Source organism: Rattus norvegicus, chromosome 7 (assembly GCF_021556685.1).
Source record: "Rattus norvegicus strain SHRSP/BbbUtx chromosome 7, alternate assembly SHRSP_T2T, whole genome shotgun sequence".
Lineage (NCBI taxonomy): Eukaryota > Metazoa > Chordata > Mammalia > Rodentia > Muridae > Rattus > Rattus norvegicus.
Genome location: NC_141540.1, coordinates 82,635,483 through 82,656,134, shown reverse-complemented (window position 1 = coordinate 82,656,134; position 20,652 = coordinate 82,635,483). Strand labels below are relative to the sequence as shown.

The 20,652-nt window shown below is 39.4% G+C and overlaps 2 protein-coding genes across 24 annotated transcripts in view; one reads left to right on the top strand and one right to left on the bottom strand.

Annotated features, from left to right (window-relative positions):
• The first annotated feature begins 2,203 nt into the window (after window positions 1-2,203).
• Abra (actin-binding Rho activating protein) lies at window positions 2,204-6,271 on the top strand. The gene is given in 2 exon segments (NM_175844.3): window positions 2,204-2,906; window positions 5,693-6,271. Coding segments are annotated over 2 exon segments (1,128 nt in total). The 5' UTR covers window positions 2,204-2,256; the 3' UTR covers window positions 6,171-6,271.
• Window positions 6,272-10,764: 4,493 nt separating this feature from the next.
• The window catches only part of Oxr1 (oxidation resistance 1), a 434,885-nt gene continuing 424,997 nt past the window's right edge, over window positions 10,765-20,652 (bottom strand). For all 23 annotated transcript variants that reach the window (NM_001197907.2, XM_087555486.1, XM_087555482.1 and 20 more), the window contains 4 exon segments: window positions 10,765-12,651; window positions 16,526-16,599; window positions 18,161-18,256; window positions 20,028-20,180. In NM_001197907.2, coding sequence (NP_001184836.1) covers window positions 12,516-12,651; window positions 16,526-16,599; window positions 18,161-18,256; window positions 20,028-20,180 — 459 coding nt within the window. In that variant the 3' untranslated portion in view covers window positions 10,765-12,515.

Here is a 20,652-nt window from a genome sequence, read left to right as displayed (position 1 = left end):
TTATGAAACCCCGGTAACGTCGTCCGTCTGTATTTCTTCTCTATCGGGATGGAACCTAAACAACGCTGAGTTGGAAGGTAGAATGAGGAAATCGACCTGATCCTGGGCTGAGCTTCTGAGACTATCAGAGAAACCTATTCTAACCATGACCCAGGGGATGAACGGAATCCAACTAGCATTCAACAGTGTTTAATGTGCAGGAAGGAAGGCCAGAAATTAAAGCTGAGATTTAATTTATTGTTAGTCCCTGGCTCTTGTGATCCCATTTCCCACTTAACCGAGAGGGATCCGGACTCGGTATGTTGATGCCATCACATGCTGCTGAACTCAGAGAACACACCGGACAGATTTCTAGATAGAGTTTTATAACATGTTCCAAGTTGTTTCACTCCTGGGGCGTGAATTACTGACACGATGAAAAACTGACACCATACTTTTTTTTTTAAACTGAATGTGTCTATCAGAAGAAATTAACTTTTATATTTTTCATACTGTTCACAAGGCAACAGTTTTTCCAACATATAGTGTGTCACCCTTGGAGAAATGGACAGAGTTTAAAGCCTAAAGCAGTGGCAAAGGAAAAAAGAAAGGTCTATTTGTTCTTAAGGAATTATTCAATGCTTAGTCCTGCACGGTTTAATCTGGTATAATACACTGAACAGGTGCTGTTTCTCTGTCCACATGACTTATCCTTTCAGTTCTCTTAAAAATATTTATTTACTTGATGTTCTGAAGGTTCAAACAAATATCATTGCCTGCTACCAAAGATTTTATTATTAAAAACAAAGAGGAATGTCTGTTTTCAGGCCTGACCATTTGGTACTGGACAACTGATTGATGAGCTTGTCCCCGAGGAAGACTATTTCTCCTGCTGGCAGCATTCCTTAGTTGCCTGTAGTGTTTTGTATAGGATCAGAGTCTTACATAGACTAGCAGGTTGTACGTATTTATTTAGCACACACACACACACACACACACACACACACACACACACACACACCCCAACTGATGAGAAAAGAAGCCATAAACTTGAAGGAGAGCATGAAGAGATATATGGGAGGTTTGTAGGGAGAGAAGACTAATGATGTGATTAAATTACAACATCAAAGATAAAAGAAATCATTTAAAAATGAACTCAGAGTTAATCATTAAAAACAAGACAGCGAGGCGGGAGCCTGACTGGTGGTACATGCCTTTAAGTCTATCTAGCACAGTGGGCAGAAAGAACCAGGTGGAATTCTGGGAGTTTAAACAAAACTTGTTCTACATAGCAAGTTCCGGGCTAAAATAAAATAAACTGCATGCTTCAGATAAGTCATTATTTTGTCATTATATGGATTCAACCATTTCAATGATTATTTTAGCCATAATTTCTAAAATACATAAAAATAAAATTCAATTTTTATGTCATTAGAACAGTTTAGTGTCTTAATATTCATATATATTACATGCTAATAGGATTTCAACAATAATTAACCTTTCAACATTTGGACCTTATTCTTCCTCTGGGCATCAATGTTTCCATCTGGAAAATGAAGATCTAAGCAGACAGCCTTCTACAATTTGTTTCTGTTTTGTTTTGTTTTGTTTTTTTTTGTTTGTTTTTTTAATTTTTTTTTCCGGAGCTGGGGACCGAACCCAGGGCCTTGCGCTTGCTAGACCAGCGCTCTAACCACTGAGCTAAATCCCCAGCCCCCTACAATTTGTTTCTAATGGTTATAGATTAACAGAAGCTCCAGCCTTGAAAATCTCATATATTATTGGGAAGAAGTAAGATATCTTTTCACTCAGCTATTAAAGGGAACCAAATAACAGCTGTATTGAGGGTTACAGAGGTTTAAGTGAGAGCAAGCCTGGAACAGTCTAGGACAATTTGTGCACTAACTGTCTACTCCTATAAATGGTTGGATCACATTTTAAGGTCAAGGAAAACATAAAGCTAAGCACATGATTCAATCTAGTACTTTCCACCCTGGCACTTGGAGAAGAAAGGAGGGAACATATCAGTGTCCTTTGCCACCAGAGATGTCCCTCCGCGGTGATGAAATGGGACCTGTCAGGGTTTAAAAACAGAACACCGTCAGAGCCATAGCACCACATCTTGGCAAGAAATGCCTTGCATAGTTTCCACCGTCACAGGCCACAGGCGCTCCTTCCCACTCACACCCTGCTTCTATTTAAATCCCAGGCAACTCTCTCAACCACATTCCCTCTTTAGCCAGTGCCTAGGCTGTCAGCAGAGAAGAAACAGGTAGCATGGCTCCTGGAGAAACTGAAAGGGAGGCGGGGCCGGCCAAGAGTGCCCTCCAGAAGGTCCGCAGAGCAACCCTGGTGATCAACTTGGCCCGAGGATGGCAGCAGTGGGCGAATGAGAACAGTACCAGACAGGCCCAGGAGCCTGCAGGCTGGCTGCCAGGAGCAACTCAAGACCTACCTCACACTCCTAAAGAACCGGGTCCTCGCCAGCATGCCCCCAAACCTCCGTCTCCAAAGCCAGATGGAGACAGAGAGGGACGAGGCTCTGAGGAAGCCACGGAGGTCTCCCATATCAAAAGGAAAGAGGTGACCAGAACGGTTGTCAGTAAGGCGTATGAGAGAGGAGGAGATGTGAACTACCTGAGCCACAGGTACGAGCATGATGGCGGCGTGTCTGAAGCGGTCCAGCCAGACAATGACATTGACAGAATCCTCCTCAGTCACGACTCGCCAACGCGGAGAAGAAAATGCACCAACTTGGTATCTAAGCTGACCAAAGGCTGGAAAGTGATGGAACAGGAGGAGCCCAAGTGGAAGAGTGACAGCATAGACACAGAGGACAGTGGCTACGGAGGGGACATGGAGGAGAGGCCTGAGCAAGATGTAGCGCAGGTGGCTGCTGCCAGGATTAAACGCCCCTTGCACTCCCAGTAAGTGAATGCATCCTTCCACTCCTTAATCACCGAGGAGTTCCAGTCAGTACCCAAAGTACAGAGGGCAGAGGATGAACTGCCAGTTACAGTGGGTCCTTTAGGGTAGGGAGCACATCTCTGGCCTGAAAGGACACAGCTAACTTCAGCTGTCCCTTCTGGTCCATGCCATTTCTGTTTTACCTGTAAGTGGGAACTGCTGTCAGTACCCTGCTCGGGCTTCCTGAATTAGACTCGCACATGGACCACCCTCTTGGTGTGGTGGAAAACATGCACCAAGCTTAGAAATGAGACACCCAGACACTAAGACACACCAAAGTCACATGATCAGTAAGCAAGACATCTGGAAAGGTTGAACCAGAGATTGTTTTGTAATCCCCATGCTTCTCGAATTCCCTCAGCATAAAGCAAGGTGTCAGTTTGATTGATCTCGGTAACCTCCAAAGTGCAGGATTTTAGTATAAGTGATGGGCTTTAAACCAAAGGGGGGAAATACGTGGCCTTTTGCTTTTCTGTGTTTGCACACATGAGTGTGTGTATGCATCTGTACATGCATGTGTGCACAGAAGGATGCCAGCTATCTTTCTTTGTCACTCACCACTCATGTACAAGACCAGGTATCTTACTGAACCTAAGGCTCGCTATTTTGGCTCAGCTATGGAACCGGTGAGCATCCAGGAATTAGTCTGTTGGCTTTTCAGTGCTGGGCTCCTATGAATGTTGGCCATACCTAGAATGTATTTTTATGTGAGGTGTGGTGATTCAAACTCAGGTCCTCATGTTTGCAGAGCGAGAACTCTTTTTTTTTTTTTTTATTAACTTGAGTATTTCTTATATACATTTCGAGTGTTATTCCCTTTCCCGGTTTCCAGGCAAACATCCCCCTCCCCCATCCCCTTCTTTATGGGTGTTCCTCTCCCCATCCTCCCCCTTGCCGTTCTCCCCCCAACAATCTAGTTCACTGGGGGTTCAGTCTTAGCAGGACCCAGGGCTTCCCCTTCCACTGGGAGCGAGAACTCTTAACCATCTCTCTGACCTAACTTGACAATCACACCCACTCCCTTTCTCCATTCTAGTAAAAAGAATGCTTTCCTTGGACTTTGGAATAGTTACCAATTTCTAACAGAGGCCTGGGTCTCAAGTTCCTTAGAAAGGAGAACAAAGGTTATAGTTGCTGATCAGCAATGACAGCACTGCAATTTAGATAGTCATTTTGGCCCGTGACACCCCCCCCATACACCGATTAATCAAATTAGTGACAGTCCCTGGGCAGTGCCAACGGCCAGCATTTTTGTGCATAGTAGGATGGGTAGCTTGGGTTCTTCAGCCACAAAGACAACTGACAGACTGTGGGGACATCACAACCATCTCCCTTCATACCCATCCCAAACATGTTGGACCCTTGGACCCACTGAAGCTGCGATTCAGGTGAAGGACACTTCCTAGAGACCCTTCAAGCTTAAGACATTGCAATAAACTCGCACTGTATATAGTTCTGTCCATAACTGGTCTCCCCCAGTTAATCTTGCTGCGTGTTTATCTCCCTCTGGCTCTGAAAAAGCTTCCCTCCCCATTCTAACCTAACAGAGAGAGGACTTTTCTGAAACAAACATGGGAATTAGTGAAATTTCGCCATCTAGTGGATGTTAGTTCCTTGAAAATGACTATTGCAAGGGTGCATTTAAACCGTACATAGGTTTGGTGTTTGTTCTTGATGGGCTGCATGGGTGTGTCTTCCTCACAGCAAACACTTGCACCCTGGCACTGTAATGACATAATGAGTCTCACAAAGTCGGGCTATCCTGACGGGACGGAGCTCATGACCCCAGGGATAGAGGACTGAAATGCTTTAGATGCAGTTAAGCAGTTGCTGTGTGATTCACTGACTCCTTTGTCACCTGAGCCCATTTGTCACCAAGAATTTAGAAGTTTGTACCTTGACAGATAAGGCTGGCCCACTCTCGGGCTTAGAACAGTGACTCATGAGTACCCATAGGGTCCTGTCATGCCACCCAGAGATAGTGCAAGAACTTCTTGTCACATCTTCAAGTCCAGTGCTTCCAGGCATGAGGCTACTTAGTGCTCTGGAGATGAAGGTGGGTGTTTGTGAATATGACCCCTTCCTCTGCTATAGAGTCAAGCAGAATTTCTTAGAGTTCCATCCTGACAGCGTAATATGGCTTCAACGTCCAGTCTTAGCCTATGGCTTAGGCTTAATAGTTTAGTGTCTTTAGGATGCTCCTTAATCTTTCTGGCTTCAGTTTCTTCACCAAAACTGCTGAAATATTATCCATCTTAAAGATGATTGTGGAGAATAATAATGAAGTGTTTAGAAGAATGGCAGCATACAGTGTTTAATAAGTGTTTTTGATTTTCTATCTGTGCAACACGATGCTTTAAAAATGTGTGCTCTTCATGGACTCCAGTGTAAATAGGCTTTCGTAAAAAACAAACACAGACGTCTATGTAGAACTGTTCCAATCTGTATAGTAGTACCGAAATGCATGCTTGGGAAATAGCTAGTCTCAGAAGTGCTCTAAGAACTGATTCCAGTTTAGGAATGCTCATGATATGCGACATTTTACAAGTACTCTCATACTCAATGTAAGGAAGGTTTTTGTGGTTTGTATTTTAAGCTTGAGGTTAATTAGTGGTTAACTCATTGTCATTGACAGAAAACGTAGTGACATGTTTTATCACAACAGAAACTACACATGGGAAGTACACAGGGTCCACAGTACTTGCTGTCCACATATTCACCTTGCTTTTCCACTTCTCTCTTCTAGGGCAAACAGATACTCAGAGACACTCAACTGTAAGGCCCATCGGAAATACAGCCAAGTGGACAACTTGAAAGGCAGGTGGCAGCAGTGGGCCGATGAACACATACAGTCACAGAAGCTCAACCCCTTCAGTGATGAATTTGACTATGACCTAGCCATGTCCACTCGACTCCACAAGGGAGACGAGGGATATGGCCGCCCAAAAGAGGGAAGCAAGACAGCTGAAAGGGCCAAGAGAGCCGAGGAGCACATCTATCGGGAAATTATGGAATTGTGCTTTGTTATCCGCACAATGGCTCGCCATAGACGAGATGGCAAGATCCAGGTTACTTTCGGAGAACTCTTTGATAGATATGTTCGAATTTCAGATAAAGTGGTGGGCATCCTCATGCGTGCCAGGAAACACGGACTGGTGCACTTTGAAGGGGAGATGCTATGGCAAGGCAAAGATGACCATGTTGTGATTACTCTCCTTGAGTAAGCCCTCAATAAATCAACCTGCCATTGTTTTACTATTAAATGATAATGTATTATAAGTTCAAAGGCAAACTGCTCTGGAATGTTATCAATATTAAATGATTTTATAAAAATGGCTTCTAGTACTCTTTTTATGAGGTTACTATGTGAAGATTTTGACAAAAGACACTCAGAATATTTTAGAAGCATTATGACAATACATAATCAGGTATATTGACACTTGGAATTCAATTTACATTTTTAAGCAAAAATATCTGAATTTCATTGATAAAATTATTACAAATTAAAAGTTACATGTTACAGGTAAAAATACTAACCTTAGATAAAGTACAACACATCACAATGTAAGTAATACTTTAGGGGAAAATATTGAATTAATTTGAATTAAATTTAAAATCTGGCTTAAAAAAATCACCAGCTTAGAGTGGCCGCCAACTCTATTTAACTGAGGATGACTTGAAACCCTTATGTGCCAGCTCTTCTACCACAGTGCCGGGAAGGCAGGATTGTGCAGTCTTTGTTAAAGTGCTAGGCCTGAGCCCAGGGCCTCATGCCTGCCCCGGAAGTACTCTATTTCCCTGAATACTCTCCACTCTTTTGGGAAAAAAAAATCACAGCACATTTGGTTGGTAAACAGAGTTAGAATTCAAGAAGATGTTGAAGGTCTCGTGTGGTTGATTCCAGCCAGGTTCCTTCAGCCTTCCTCGTTCTGAGGTGAACAAATCCTGCAGAAACAGATGCTATCTGTGACCTTAGGACCCACAAAGACGGCACATACCAGGAAAGTGGCACGCAGTTTGTGGAGCTTCGTGAGCAGGGTTTGATTTTTGCTGAAAGTCTTACTGGGTAACCCTGTTTATGTTTATGCTAATAAATGAACAGGAAATAAGAAGTTCCATGGAAGTAAATATTCAACAGAGAAAAATCTCATGGAATCACTTAATTTAAAATGTGGGACGTGTTTCCTTCCTAGTTGAATAAAATGTCATAAAGCAAAAAATGTCACTAAAACAAACAAACAAACAAACACAGTATCAGTTCTGCCTGTGACCCATTTTTTCCTTAATGTGTATTAAAGCCAAATGAATATGTGAGACTACAATTTTTACTGAATTTGAAAAAGCTGAAATTAAAATGGTTATAATACTTTATATACTGTATAATGCACATCTAATACCTTGTATTATAACAAATGAAAGTATTATAACAATGTCAAATTATCTCAAAATATCTCAAATAATAGGAATACATAATTGTTACTTGCAGACATAATATGAACTACTTTAGAAATTGTCAAGATTGCTTCAAACTAAAAATTCCACGATGTTTAAGGACAAATACTCGATTTTGTTTCTCTGCTAGTCCCTAGTCCTTACTAGTCCTAGTGGAATTTCTTATGTATACACACACACGTGTTGCCACAGTGAGAACCAGGTCAGAACTAAAGAAAACCAGCAGAGTGGGAGCTGTTACAGTTTTTGTTGCTTTTATATTAGTTTTAGATTCCAAAACAAACTTTGTGTGGTTGGAAATAAAACAAATTCAGACTTGAACTTGGGACACTCCCAGTATCAGCATTTCAACGAATGTATCATGAGTTCCTGCTTCCTCATCTTGCATAGAAAGATTCTGCAGGTTCTGGCTGGCATTAGATTATTCAAAGTTCAACTTGTTTGACCCATGGCTCCAGCTGCGATTGTCTCAGAGGATGGCATTGCTGGACATCATCGGGAGGAGAGGCCCTTGGTCCTGTGAAGGCTCGATGCCCCAGCATAGGGGAATGTTAGGGCACTGAGGTGGGAGGGGGTGGGTGGGTGGGAGAGCAGCCTAATGGGGAAAGGGGCTGTGGGATAGGGGCTTTGTGGAGGGGAAACCGGGAAGGGTGATATTTGAAATGTAAATAAATAAAATAACCAATAAAAAATAAAATAAGAGAATGGCAAGAAAACCATCTTCTTTACCAAGAAGAATGAGAAAGAAAGAAAAAAAAAAAGAAAGGAAGGAAGGAAGGAGGGAGGGAAGGAAGGAAGGACAATGAAAACCCTTTCCATATTGTGTGGCCAAGTGAGATCATGTCCATTTTCAGCTTGTTTCTAGGCTTTAACTTTCAAATGTCAGTTCCTTTCCTGCTATCAACACTCTTCACGGCACAGGAGTAACTCCACCTAAGCTGGACTTCTGAGCGAGGGCTGTAAGGTCGTGATAGCCCTTCTCAGAGGGAACGCTTTGCAACATGTCACCATAGTGCTCTAGTAACAAGGAGTGCTTAGCACTTTGTAGATTCTTATATTATTCTATTTTACTGTGCTTAATATTGAATTGTAAGATCTACAGTTTTTCCTCACTTCAAATCCAAAAATATTCTCTCCCTAAAGGACGGAGACATTCGTACTTGAAAATGTAGATTACATTTTGACCAAAAACAAAACATGAAGAAAGCTCAGGAAACAAACCAACAGAAAGGCCTATTTGAGTCACAGCTATATAAAATGATTCACAAATAGTTCTAAACTCCTAGCGGCATGCACTTGCCCTCCCAAAGCCCAAGGTTTCCCCTTACTCTTCAGTCTTCTCTAGTGTTCTTTACTCCTTCCTTCTCAGTGCATGTGAGTTCCTGACTCCCTGACTCAGTCCTTCCTCACCCTGCTCACACATACAGAGGGAAGATCTGAGCTTAGGGTCATCTTTCTTCCCATATTGTCTAGCAAAATAACATCACACCCATAAACTTCATGGTTTTTCTCTTTCCCTTTGAAACAGCAGTCCTAGCTATCAACAGAAATAATGTCAAATTACCATAGCCATTTTTCATGGTAAGATAACTCTATGTAAGCTAGAATTCTGTTACACCCCTTCCACTCAGTCATTTCAAATCACTGCTAAGGCAAAGCATGTGGCCCATGTTGAAGTGGTCCCTTAGCATGGATGTCCCCACTTTACTCTTTGTACCCTGGGCATTTCTGGTGCAAAGCTAGCCAATGTGTTTTACTTAATTCATAGGCTGACCCACATTATATCGAGTTTTCAGAGCAGTTTTCCTTGTGTTGCCTTTTGCTCAGATATGGGGAACATGCCAATATTTGAGAAGATTACATTTTACTTATTCTTTCGGGTATAAGTTCTATTCCCCAAATAACTCTTGCAGGTGAAATTTAAGCAATATAAAATACACATGCATTCAAAATAGGTTATGTGTGTGTAAATGCTCATCAAGATGTTTTGAAAATAAGGTTATTAAGAAATATTGAAATCAGCTTTCTGTAGAAACGACAAGAAATGAGTGCAGAGAGAGCTAATAATGCTTTACCAGAATATACTAGCTTTTAGGAACTTATAAATAAATAGTTGCTGGTCAAAGGAAGTTCATGCTTGGCTTCAGTTGATATCGCCAACTTTCCTAGCTCACATTCCCTTTGAAATGGCTATTATTGGCTATTTTAATTCTCCCCAAAATTGCCAGTTACTTCTATAACCTTTCCTTGTTCATGGAGAGATTGTTCTGCCCTACCACCTCCCTTAAAAGTTCAAAATTTGTAAGGTTTGGACACTTTGGTCTTAATAAGAAACTACCTTCTGCAAGTATTTACCCAAGCCTACCGTTAGTTTTTACCTAAATACCAAGAATAACCTACCTGGGCCTGGAATGGTTTGTAAGGTTTTAGCTTGTATGTGAGGGTGTATATCTCCCTCTCCCTCTCCTATCTGTCTCTTCTCTTACCAGCCTTCCATGTGATACTTTCTAAAACATCTATTTCACACATTCCGCCAAGGTTATTAACACAAAGATAGTTACAATATCCTCCTGCCATCTGTTAGTGCTACCTTTAGTCTTTCTATTCTCATACACTCTAGGGAGTAGAGTGTACAAATGGTCAGGACCTACATGGTCAGCTTTTCATCTTTATACACTGGTAACATGATAATAATACATGTGAGTTCTCAAGTAAAAACCCTGTGGATGTTCAAGATATTACCTGTATTTTGGGAATTTCATAATATATTAAGCATACACATATACCATACACACACACAAAATGAATTTTGGTCATAGCTATCTTTAAATGTTGATACCCAGTTGATAGCCCAATTCTTAAACCTCTTTTACACTTCTCTTTCCATTTTTATTCTTTTTTTAAAATTATTATTATTTTTCTTATTGAGGCTTCATCCCCCCTCCCCCACACACACACCCTTGGATTTTACAATAGACTTGCTTATTTGGTTCCTTCTCCAGTTTTTTTCTCTATTAGTCTATTTTTATCCACAAAGATTTTTCCCAAAGGGCACATCAGTCCAAGTTATTCTTCTACTCAGACATTCTAAGAGCTCTGGGCATGGGGGTCTTCATGATCCTGGGATGTATGTTAGGTACTCTCTACCCTCCCCAGCAGCTCAAACCCATCAAACCACTTGCGAGTCCTGCGGGGATGTGTTTATGCAAATACTTTACAATGTTTAAATAGCAGTGCTTCCTCTAACTGAATTCAAACCTCTATCACATCCTGTTGTCACACCAACACAAGGCAGGAGACTGTAGTAGGCATATTACCAGTTCTTAGATATGGAAATGACTTGATTATTGAATAAATCCAGACTCGTTTGCACTTATGCATTTAATTTTATTTGGTATACATCCCTATGACCTTGTTGTAGCTGGAATCCATTACAGGATGTTTAAAGTTTTGCAATTAGTCACCTCCACGAAGACAATAATACTGCTGTGGAAGACCAATGGGGGAAGGGTACATTTATTTACAGTTCCTTATGTTATAAACATCTAACCTAGACACTATTACCTAACTTGTAATGAGAGCTTTACACAGACGAGGAAACGATGCCGTTTCTATTCATCTTCAGCAACAGCGTGTCATAGAACACCAGAGATTCTGATTAATATTATGCTTTCTTTAGATAATTATTTAAACTGTTCCCAAAAGAACTAGGTATTTTTAAGAGTTATATAACTAAAACTACTTAAGCCAACATACTTGGCTGGTAATTTCATCTTCAGAATAATTTAAAGTGCTATAAGCAACCTGGCAGTCAACACTTTCTATAAGAACAAAACTATCTTTAAACATCAATTTACAAGATATACAACGTTTGTGTGGAACAGCTGAATTTTCAGCACAAAGTCACTGTCACATGTATAACAGCAGGACTTTTTTTTTTTTTTTTGCATTACATGAAGCTCTGAAATTTAATTGATGAATTGTTGCCACATGGCTTATTGTTGGTTTCCTACAAGAAAGAATACAAGTGCTAGTTTATTCTATCTTTTCATTTTGGAGGCCACTTGACAGTAAGCTTGCACATTCGCCAAGTCTACTGAGTTACAGTATTGTCTACGATAGTCACTGCCCTCCGGTAAGAGCAGATGCTAATGGTAACTAATAACATATACCACTTAGAAAAAAACACGTTTTTATTTCAAAACAATTTGCTTCCTTTTGAGCAGAAAACAAAACAAAACTAAAATGTATTGGGGGAGTTGGTATGCAACGAGGCTAAAACAAGAGAACTGTAAAACAGTGTATATGACACAATGTTGAAGAAATATGCAAGTTTTAGTTTTGTACTTATGATAATGCCCTATTAAGCTACAAATATGTAAATAGTATTACTTGCTTAATATATTAAATCCAATAGAATCATTGAATTCCCATTCTCCTCTGTCAATTTGTAACTCTATCTGAAAATTCAGTGATGAAAACATGCGCCCAAACCTGCCGACTGTGTGTGCTGCTGTCTATGCCAATCAGACTGCTCCTCCAATTTCACTGTCTTCAAATGAAATCGAGAATGCTTACAAAATGAATAAGAGAATGCTGCAGTGAATTAGAACTAGAAGAGGTCTATGAAGCATGTGTTATTTTGGCATGTGGTTTCTCATTTAGACGAAAATGTAAGTAGGCCCAATTGTTACCTGTGTCAGCTTCACCAGATACAGAAGTATCTAGGCCCCATTTCCTCAATGCCCCAAGTACACTGCTCTATAAAAAGAATTAACACAGGTTAAAAAAAGTTGAACAGAGCACCATCCAGTTAGGACTGAGATGACATCAACTGAAAAGGTGGTGGCCTTTGTGATCCAAGTGCTACACTGGGCTGACAGATCCCACCTGGCTGTTAAACTACTGGAACCCAGGCCATGGTGTAAACAAAAGAACTCTGGGACAGAAACATGATTTGAAAAATAAACTCCAAAATTATAGTTGCAGTAAATGGCCAAACAGACTGACTTTAAAGCACAAGTGACATTAATTGTATTGCTTCTTGAACATTCCAAACGATGCGTTTGTCCATTCAGGTTTGGGCTGATGTCCTGCTACAACCAAGAGCACTGTATTCATTCAAAAGCCCAGATTTCAATGTCTTGGATGAAGAAGTCTTCCTTCTTAGACAGTGTATGATTCCCAAACGTTTTACAGGAATGGCTTCTTCCATGGTAGAGATCTCCGTCAAGCCAAAGAGCAAATTCTCCTCTGAAATACATCAAAACAGCAACGGTCAACATTCATGTCCTAAATTATAAAGTAATCAATTGGGTCTTACAATGACCACTAACTCTAGGCCATGAACTTCTCTAAACCTTCCCTTATTGCTTTTCTTTGTGAGACTGAAACAAGATTTTTGTTTTTCTTTCTATTGTAAAATAATTTACTACACAAATTAAGGAATAAATTAAGAACACTAAAACTGACTTCACATTACAGTTACCTTTTGGCATTTGGTATAAGTACTTCTTTACATTTCCCCCTTAGGACAGTTCTCTACCACTACGCTATACCCCAGGAATCTCTTTCTTGTACAGTTTTAGGTTTTTTTAAATTTGATTTTCTTACAGGTGTTAAAATTCATCTGTGATCAAATGAGGGTTAATGATAAAGGTAAGACAGAGAAACTTTAGTTATTACAGATACTTAGAAAGAAATATTTTCCTGTTAAAAACAGTATCAGGACAAGCAACAGGAGTGTCTGCTTACATACCTCTTTAACAGTGAGAAAACCATCTTTTTTTTTTTTTTTTTTTGGTAGCAAGGCATGGAAAAGACTTTAAACAGAAAAGAGACATGGTCCTCAGATCCTCTATCAAGCAGTGGGAGCAAGACAGAAGCCAGGTATGAGAGGGCATAAAGGACTGAGTAATAGAACAGATCTCAGAGGAACAGCCTTCAGGGTCATCTCGCTCTTAACTACCAATGCTCTTCTTCAGCTTCAAGTGAATGTTAAATAGGGAGGACTACAGTTATCGGTGGGTATAAGGACAGACATTTCAAATGTGGTAGGGACTGGGCTAGGTTAGTAAAGTGGTAACTCTAGGTTGCTGTTTTATCCCAAGATCCCTGACTTGACTAGCCCCGAATAATTTTCTAGGTTTCCAGTCCCAGGCATGATTTCCCTCTTGCTGAGAAGACTTAAGTCCAATTAGAGAGCTGTTGGTTTCTACCCAGGCACATGCCTCAGGCAATAATTTTGTCAGAGAGTGTGGAAAGAATTTAAGAACCAAAAGGTCGGGGAGTTTGCAGTTAAGACTGTTTCCTAGGAAGGTCAGAGCTACCCTCTCAAGTCTTAGCAACATGACTCCCTACACATGACAAAGCAAGGACAACATCAGACATGCCAAAGTGGGCAAGCCCAGCAGGCTTCAACCCTACACAATCAGAGGCAACTAAGGACGCTGAGTGGGAGAGACATTCCTCACCAGGGAAGAGCAGCACGCCAGACTGGTTATCCTGCAAAAATATACGTACGAGTAACAATATATGACAGGGCATTTAGTATTTAGGAATATGCATATATGTATATGTATATGCATATATGTATACATGCATGTACAAACAATTAGAGAAGAGAGAGCACGAATCTGAAAGAGAGCAAGAAGGGATATATTGGAAGGTTTGGAAAGAGGAAATGGAAGAGAAAAATGATACAATTAAAATTTCAAAAATAAAATATATAAAGTAACAAAAAATACATAAACCAGAAAAAAAATACCTCACTGGAAAAAGTAGCCAATTTCTATGCTCCATTTATTAATCTTGATAATAATAATTTAAAAAACTCTTGATGACCTATGTATCTAAGCTACGCCTCTCATAAATGGCATTACTTCTTCAATAAGCTTTGTCACTACATATGAACTTCGCTCCCCGCAACTCAATGTAACCTCAGCTTCCTGTGGCCCTCAGTACAGGTCTCTAAGGTCTAAGAACCACATTAGAACTTAGTTGCTCTACTTGTTTCGGGCTGTTGGTTCCATGGTTGTCACCCTTAAAGATCTAAGGTCCGCGAATATATTCCAGAGTTAAAGCTCTATCTGGAGTGAAATGCATAGAAAACAGATTGTTATACAAACAATACATTAAAAAATGAAGACGTGGGGTTGGGGATTTAGCTCAGTGGTAGAGCGCTTGCCTAGGAAGCACAAGGCCCTGGGTTCAGTCCCCAGCTCCGAAAAAAAAGAACCAAAAAAAAAAAAAAAAAAAAAAAAAAGAAAAAAAGAAGACTTTCTGAAAACATAGGAGCTAAAAAAGTGAAAGGAATGATGTTAACTACTTTGTCCAGTATTGTTACAGGCAAACCCCAGGTATGATTCTTACTATCATACCGGATATGAGAAGGAAGAAATGCATAAATGAGACCATGTTTTTACCTACTGTGTAATAGACACTATACCAAAGTTTTAAAGAAATTTTATCTTTTTAATTTCTTTACAAGGCTCCTCCCCAATATGAGTCATGTCTAGTTATAGCTAGCTAAAGCCTTTTAGGGTGTTAGTTCAAGGTCTCACATAATATATGTTGCCTCCAAAGCGTGTATTAAGTATCTAACATGTTGGTTCCAATTCTGAGGAAGGGTTATGATTTGAGTATATCCTCAAAGGCTTATGTATTAGTTGCCTGATTCCCAGTGTAGCCATGCTGAGGAATTGGAAACTTAAGAGCTGACATACAGTGGGATGTGGTTAAGTCACTAGGGAAACCTTGTCACTCAGAGATTACTACAGTTCTTATAGGCCCCTATGCTGTCTAAACCCTCCCGGCACCCCCTACAATGTGAGCTTGTCTGCCTGCTCCTTTCTTTTCCTTCTATGCTATGCAGAGCTGTAGCAAAGAGGCCCTCACTGAAGGCAGACAAATGTACTATCCAATACTGAACTTTCCATTTTCAATCTGTGAACTAAACAAACCTCTTTTTTATTTTTATAACAACAGAAGATAGACTGATAAAGGGCCTTCTATATAAAATTTGAAATATTAAGTTCTTAAAGTTTCTAAGTTTGAAAGCATTCTTTGAGACTTATCTTCTTAGCAAATGAGTTAGTGGTTATTTCTTTTGATGAAGTCCTGTTACAGAAAGTCTCAGTATTAAGTGAGATTGAACATGTGGTTTTTTAAGGTATCCATAATAGAGTGATATTGCTAACACTTCATGTAAGTTTTGGGTGAGTTAATAGAATATTGTGCATGATTACTGTTTTGGGCACAGTTACATAATTTATGTAATCGGCCTACGTGAACACTACAGTCGGACAAGAGGAGACTACTTACATATTTACAGAGAAAAATATTTGCTTGAATTACTTTGGATGCATAATCTTGAAGGCTAAGACTCTACAGCCTAAATTAGTGTCATATTTCTGTAATTGTATACAAACAATCTACCACTTTCACAAATTTGTGGATCACTTAGCATCACATACATCTACCAAAGAAAAGGGAGAAATGCCTAAGACTAAAGCTATGCAGAAATACTACTTGAGAAGTACACCCTATGAAGTAGCAGAGGAGGGTACCTTTAAACACAACAACGCTAGGTAAAATTAGGGTATCTGATTATGAAAAAACGGTTTTCATAGGTAGATTAGGCTAAAGAAATAAAAGAAATGAGATGATACTATTGAAGAAAAACAAAAACATGGTGCTATAAAACCTTATTACAGGAAAACAAACTTTTATAATTGTCTGAAATACAGATCCAAATAAACTTCAGAGAAACACTAAAAGAAAACTATTGGTTTTGCCCTATACAATGAGAGAGACAGCAGACTATCATGTGCACTTGAATAGTTAAGACATGAAATGATTTAGACTACTTAAATTTCAAATCTCAAAGAGCCTGCGCATAGTAAATCATAAGATAGGTCTTAATTTGAATCAGCTAGCCAACGTTTTAAAATGAAGAAAAAAATACTTTACCAACTATGTAAAATATTGTACTTAATCATCTTAAAAACATACTTTGCCATAATATATGTTTAGAGTCTAAAGCCAAAATTTCCAAAGATAATTTACTTTGTAAATAATCTAAACCTATTCTTGAAAAATCTCACAGTGAAAAGTTCAGGAGACTTACCCTCCACCACCAAACGCTAACGAATCCATGTCTCCTTTGATAAAAAACATATTATCTCCTGTCCACTTGAAGACCTACGGGAGGAAATCAGAGTGACGACTGCATGCGGAAAACAGCCCTCCCGACACATCAGACACAACACCAAAGCATTAGCACAAAAGCTTCCAGTCCTGCAGAATTCAGTGTCTCTTATTCACTCCGAAAGCATGTGAGAAACTCTACCTGACTCTATTCATTTCTCAGATCCTAACTCTTATAGTTCTCTCTTACGACTTAACTGTTCTTCTAAGATCAAACATAAATGTCTGTAAATTGCTACAAGGCCAAGATCTTTTTGGTGGGTTCTAATTTCTTGTTCATTATTTTTAGATTAATAATGCTTATGATTTTCTAAATTAAAACCCTTGATAAATCTGAAAAGAAAACTAGACTTAACAGTCTTGTATCTACTTTTTTTTTATGCACACATAAGTACATGCCCATGAACACGCATGCTGAGGCCAGAGCTAGACATCAGGTCTCTTTCTCTATGGCTGTCAGTCTTTGTGCACTGAGGTAGGGTTTCAGGTAAACCAGAAACTTACTAACTTAGTAAAACTGGACTGGCTACTTCTCAGTCCTCTACTGCTGACAGGGACATGCAACCAAGCCCAGCTTTGACACAAACTCAGGTCCTCATGATTGCAGAGGACCTAAAACAATGAACTGTTTCCTATACCCCAATATTATATTCTTATACATTTAAATCTCATATTCTATAGAAAATTTACCTAATTAGATAGCTCTAGTGCTTTATCTTTATTGTTTTTCAAAATTGCTACTTACATACATACATACATACATACATACATACATACATACCCACACATCTTTTTCAGTAAGTTTTAAAATTTGTTTCATTTTTGTGCATTAAGCCATGGAGTTCACAGCAGTGGACTCTGGTACCTCAGGCTCCTCTCTATTGGTTCTCACAGTATGCTTTTCTTGGTAGAGCAGGCTGGCACTTCAGCTAAACCCAGCTTCCTTTCTCTTGGCTTCTCTTTTAAAAAACATTTTCCTTTGCCCTTCTCAGGAAGCGATTTCAGTTCCCAGAGTGTTTAATGTGCACAACATGCACATTAATTCTCAAGAATGTTATGCTAAGCTTCCTTGCTCTTATGCCAATAGCATGCTGGGTGACACTGTAGTCTTCCAGTTTTATGATGGTACCATTTATGGGACATTATGAACAGTGCCCATTCCCTTGATGTTTAGAATGTCACCGCTCTTGTAGATTTATCTATATGTGGCCAAAGGGACGTTGCCATGTTTCCTAAAAGTGAGAGAACATAGAGTGTGGTGCTCTTCCCTCTGTGCTTGTTACTTTGGCGAGCTACTAGAGACTACTGTAGCCACACGTTTCAGTAAAGCTTTGATATTTCAGTTGCATATGATTAACGTATTACCTCATTTATCAGATAGTTACATATAACATAAAAGGGTTTGAATATTAAGCACAAATGCAGATTAAGTCTGTAACGAGTATCGCTTTATCACTTAAAATGTTCTATGGAGACAGAAGCCCTGATTAGTTTGCATGAGCTTTCATAACATCTCTTTTTTATATACTTGCGACGCTGAAATAACTTTTCTTACCTCAAATTCTGGACAGAATGTAAAAACAAATGTTTCTCCAGTACCGTAAAAGCCATCACTTACTTTAAACGGCTCTGATGCTAATGCACCAAAAACCTAAGGATAAAAAACAGGCATGTTCAATGACACATCTACTAATTTATTTCTTTGCATTACCCTCCATACATAGCTCAATACAAAATAAAAATTGAATCAGTAGTTCTCCTAACTTTTCTTTAAGGGGAGATGACAGGCTTCTGTGCTGTCATAGTCCTATCGAGTAAAAAGCATAGTAGCTTCTCAATGAGTGGAGAAAAGATTTCCCTGGCTTTGAGTCTAGAAAGATACAGTGGTTATTACTATCTAAGTGTTAAACACATTTTAAGAGAAAGAAGTCAGAATATATCATATATCCTCTACCGGATCACAGCCTGAAGAAAAGTGGAAGTCCTTTACTGTAGCTAAACACCCTCTCCTTCCTTCATTATACACAAATACCCCAGGGCACCCCTTGGCTTTGAGAGCCTTGAATATTGAAAGCGTATACTATATCCTGGAAAAGGCCAAATGAGGATGGGCCTGGATATTTCAGTTCTCTGAATCCAAGCTTTCATACCATGAAAGGACAATGTAGCATCCATACCCATTTATAGTCACTGTGTCTAACAATCTACCATTACAGTACCAATTTTAAAAATGTACATATGAAAGTTATTTTATTTAGAGGAATGTGCATAAAATATAAATGTATAGTTCAATTACAATTATCATAAGTCCCAAAATAGAGAACTTCATAGTCCTTAGAAAACTCTGTTTTTTCTCCTCAGCTCCACTTCTTGGGGATAATACTTTCTGGCACCACCATAAGTTCATTTTGCTCACTATAAATTTTCTATACTTTGTGATTTTTGAACCAGTACTGCTTTCAACACTTGTCTATATGCTATGGTATGTAGCAATAGTTCACTTGTCTGTATTGGTTCTGAAACCTGCTCTTGAGTGACTCACCTCAGGAGCATTAACTCCAGTTGGAGGTGACACGGGGTTTGGATTAGACAAACCAGCAGAGAGCTAGTTAGGTATCCGGTACATAACAGACACAGCGAGCCACTAGAAGTGCCTCTGTCCTCTCACACGTGATGCTCTGTCCTGCCCGTCATTACTGTCTGAGCTTTCTCTTTTTTATTTATGACTTTCTTTTGTAATTCCACAATGACCATTAACTCTTAAAAAAACAAAAAAAAACAAAAAAAAACAAACCCAAACCTACCTATTAACTACTATTGGGAAGGAGTCATTTTCTCCAGTGGAATAGCCACTAGTAAGTGGCCATGCTCCAGGAACAAGTCCTAACTTATGCAAACCAGCCTAATTAAGTACTGTGGGATACACAAATCCATATCTCTCGAAAGACATGAAAGTAGGAGGGGGACAATGGAGGAGAGAGAGGAGTTCAGTTTGACAGGAATTATAGAGGCTGTTAGTAGCTGATTTTGAACAATACATCATGTACATACATGAAACCAAAGAATAAATGCAAAAAGTATTTTTAAACATCTATTCATTCTTAAGAGTCTGTCAATTTTTCTCCCTTCCATAAGCCTCATTCTTATCTTCCTCATAGACACAAACACTATTTCTGGGCTCTTGACCTAGCAGATTATGCTCACCTATAAAGATACTGGCATGATAAAATCGCCTCTATCAAAGCTGTTTCCTTTCAACAGAAAACTTTTCTATGCTTACATTTGGCCTCTAGAACATTCAGTTTTGTCTTGTGCAATGAGACAATCAAGAATTATCAATATGCACTAAAATACAGTCATGACATACATTTATCAAATAGCTCAGTAAGGAGCAAAGGATCTAGATCACGAGAGTTTCATACCTGCCCATCACTGTCTTTAATCACCATCAGCACCGGAGTGTCTAGACCTGTCATTGTTCGGTAAAGGGTCTTCAAACTGGTGCCATGCTTCCCAGTACCGTACACAAGAGTCCATGGGTAGCCAATGGTTCTCGGTGGAAGGTGCTTAGTAAGCTTAGAGAAACAAACGTAGTATTTACTTGATTGCAAGCATCAGCAGCTACAATTTAATGACCCATATGCAATGCCGGCTAAAAAAAGAACTGTCAGAAGCCATCTTCTTACTGCTTCTGATGCTGTAATAGGAGTTACACACTTCTCAGCAAGCAATACCATTGTCTACTAGAAAATGAGTGATGCCAAACCAAACTCCCTCTAGAGATAAGAAACACGGCTTGTGTGTCACTTGTACTATACCAAAGTAACAAAAATACTGGGCCAACGTTTAGTGTGATTATTCAAATGTCAGATTACCAGATTTTGAAAATCTTTTATAACTCTATGGCACTAAATAAATTCCTTAACATCTCCACATGAACAATTTCTTCACGTACAAGAATATGAACAACAAACTCTGTAATTTCAAGAGCCTTGATAACAAAGGCCTGAAATAACACAGCACACAGAGTACATGTAACTTGGCACA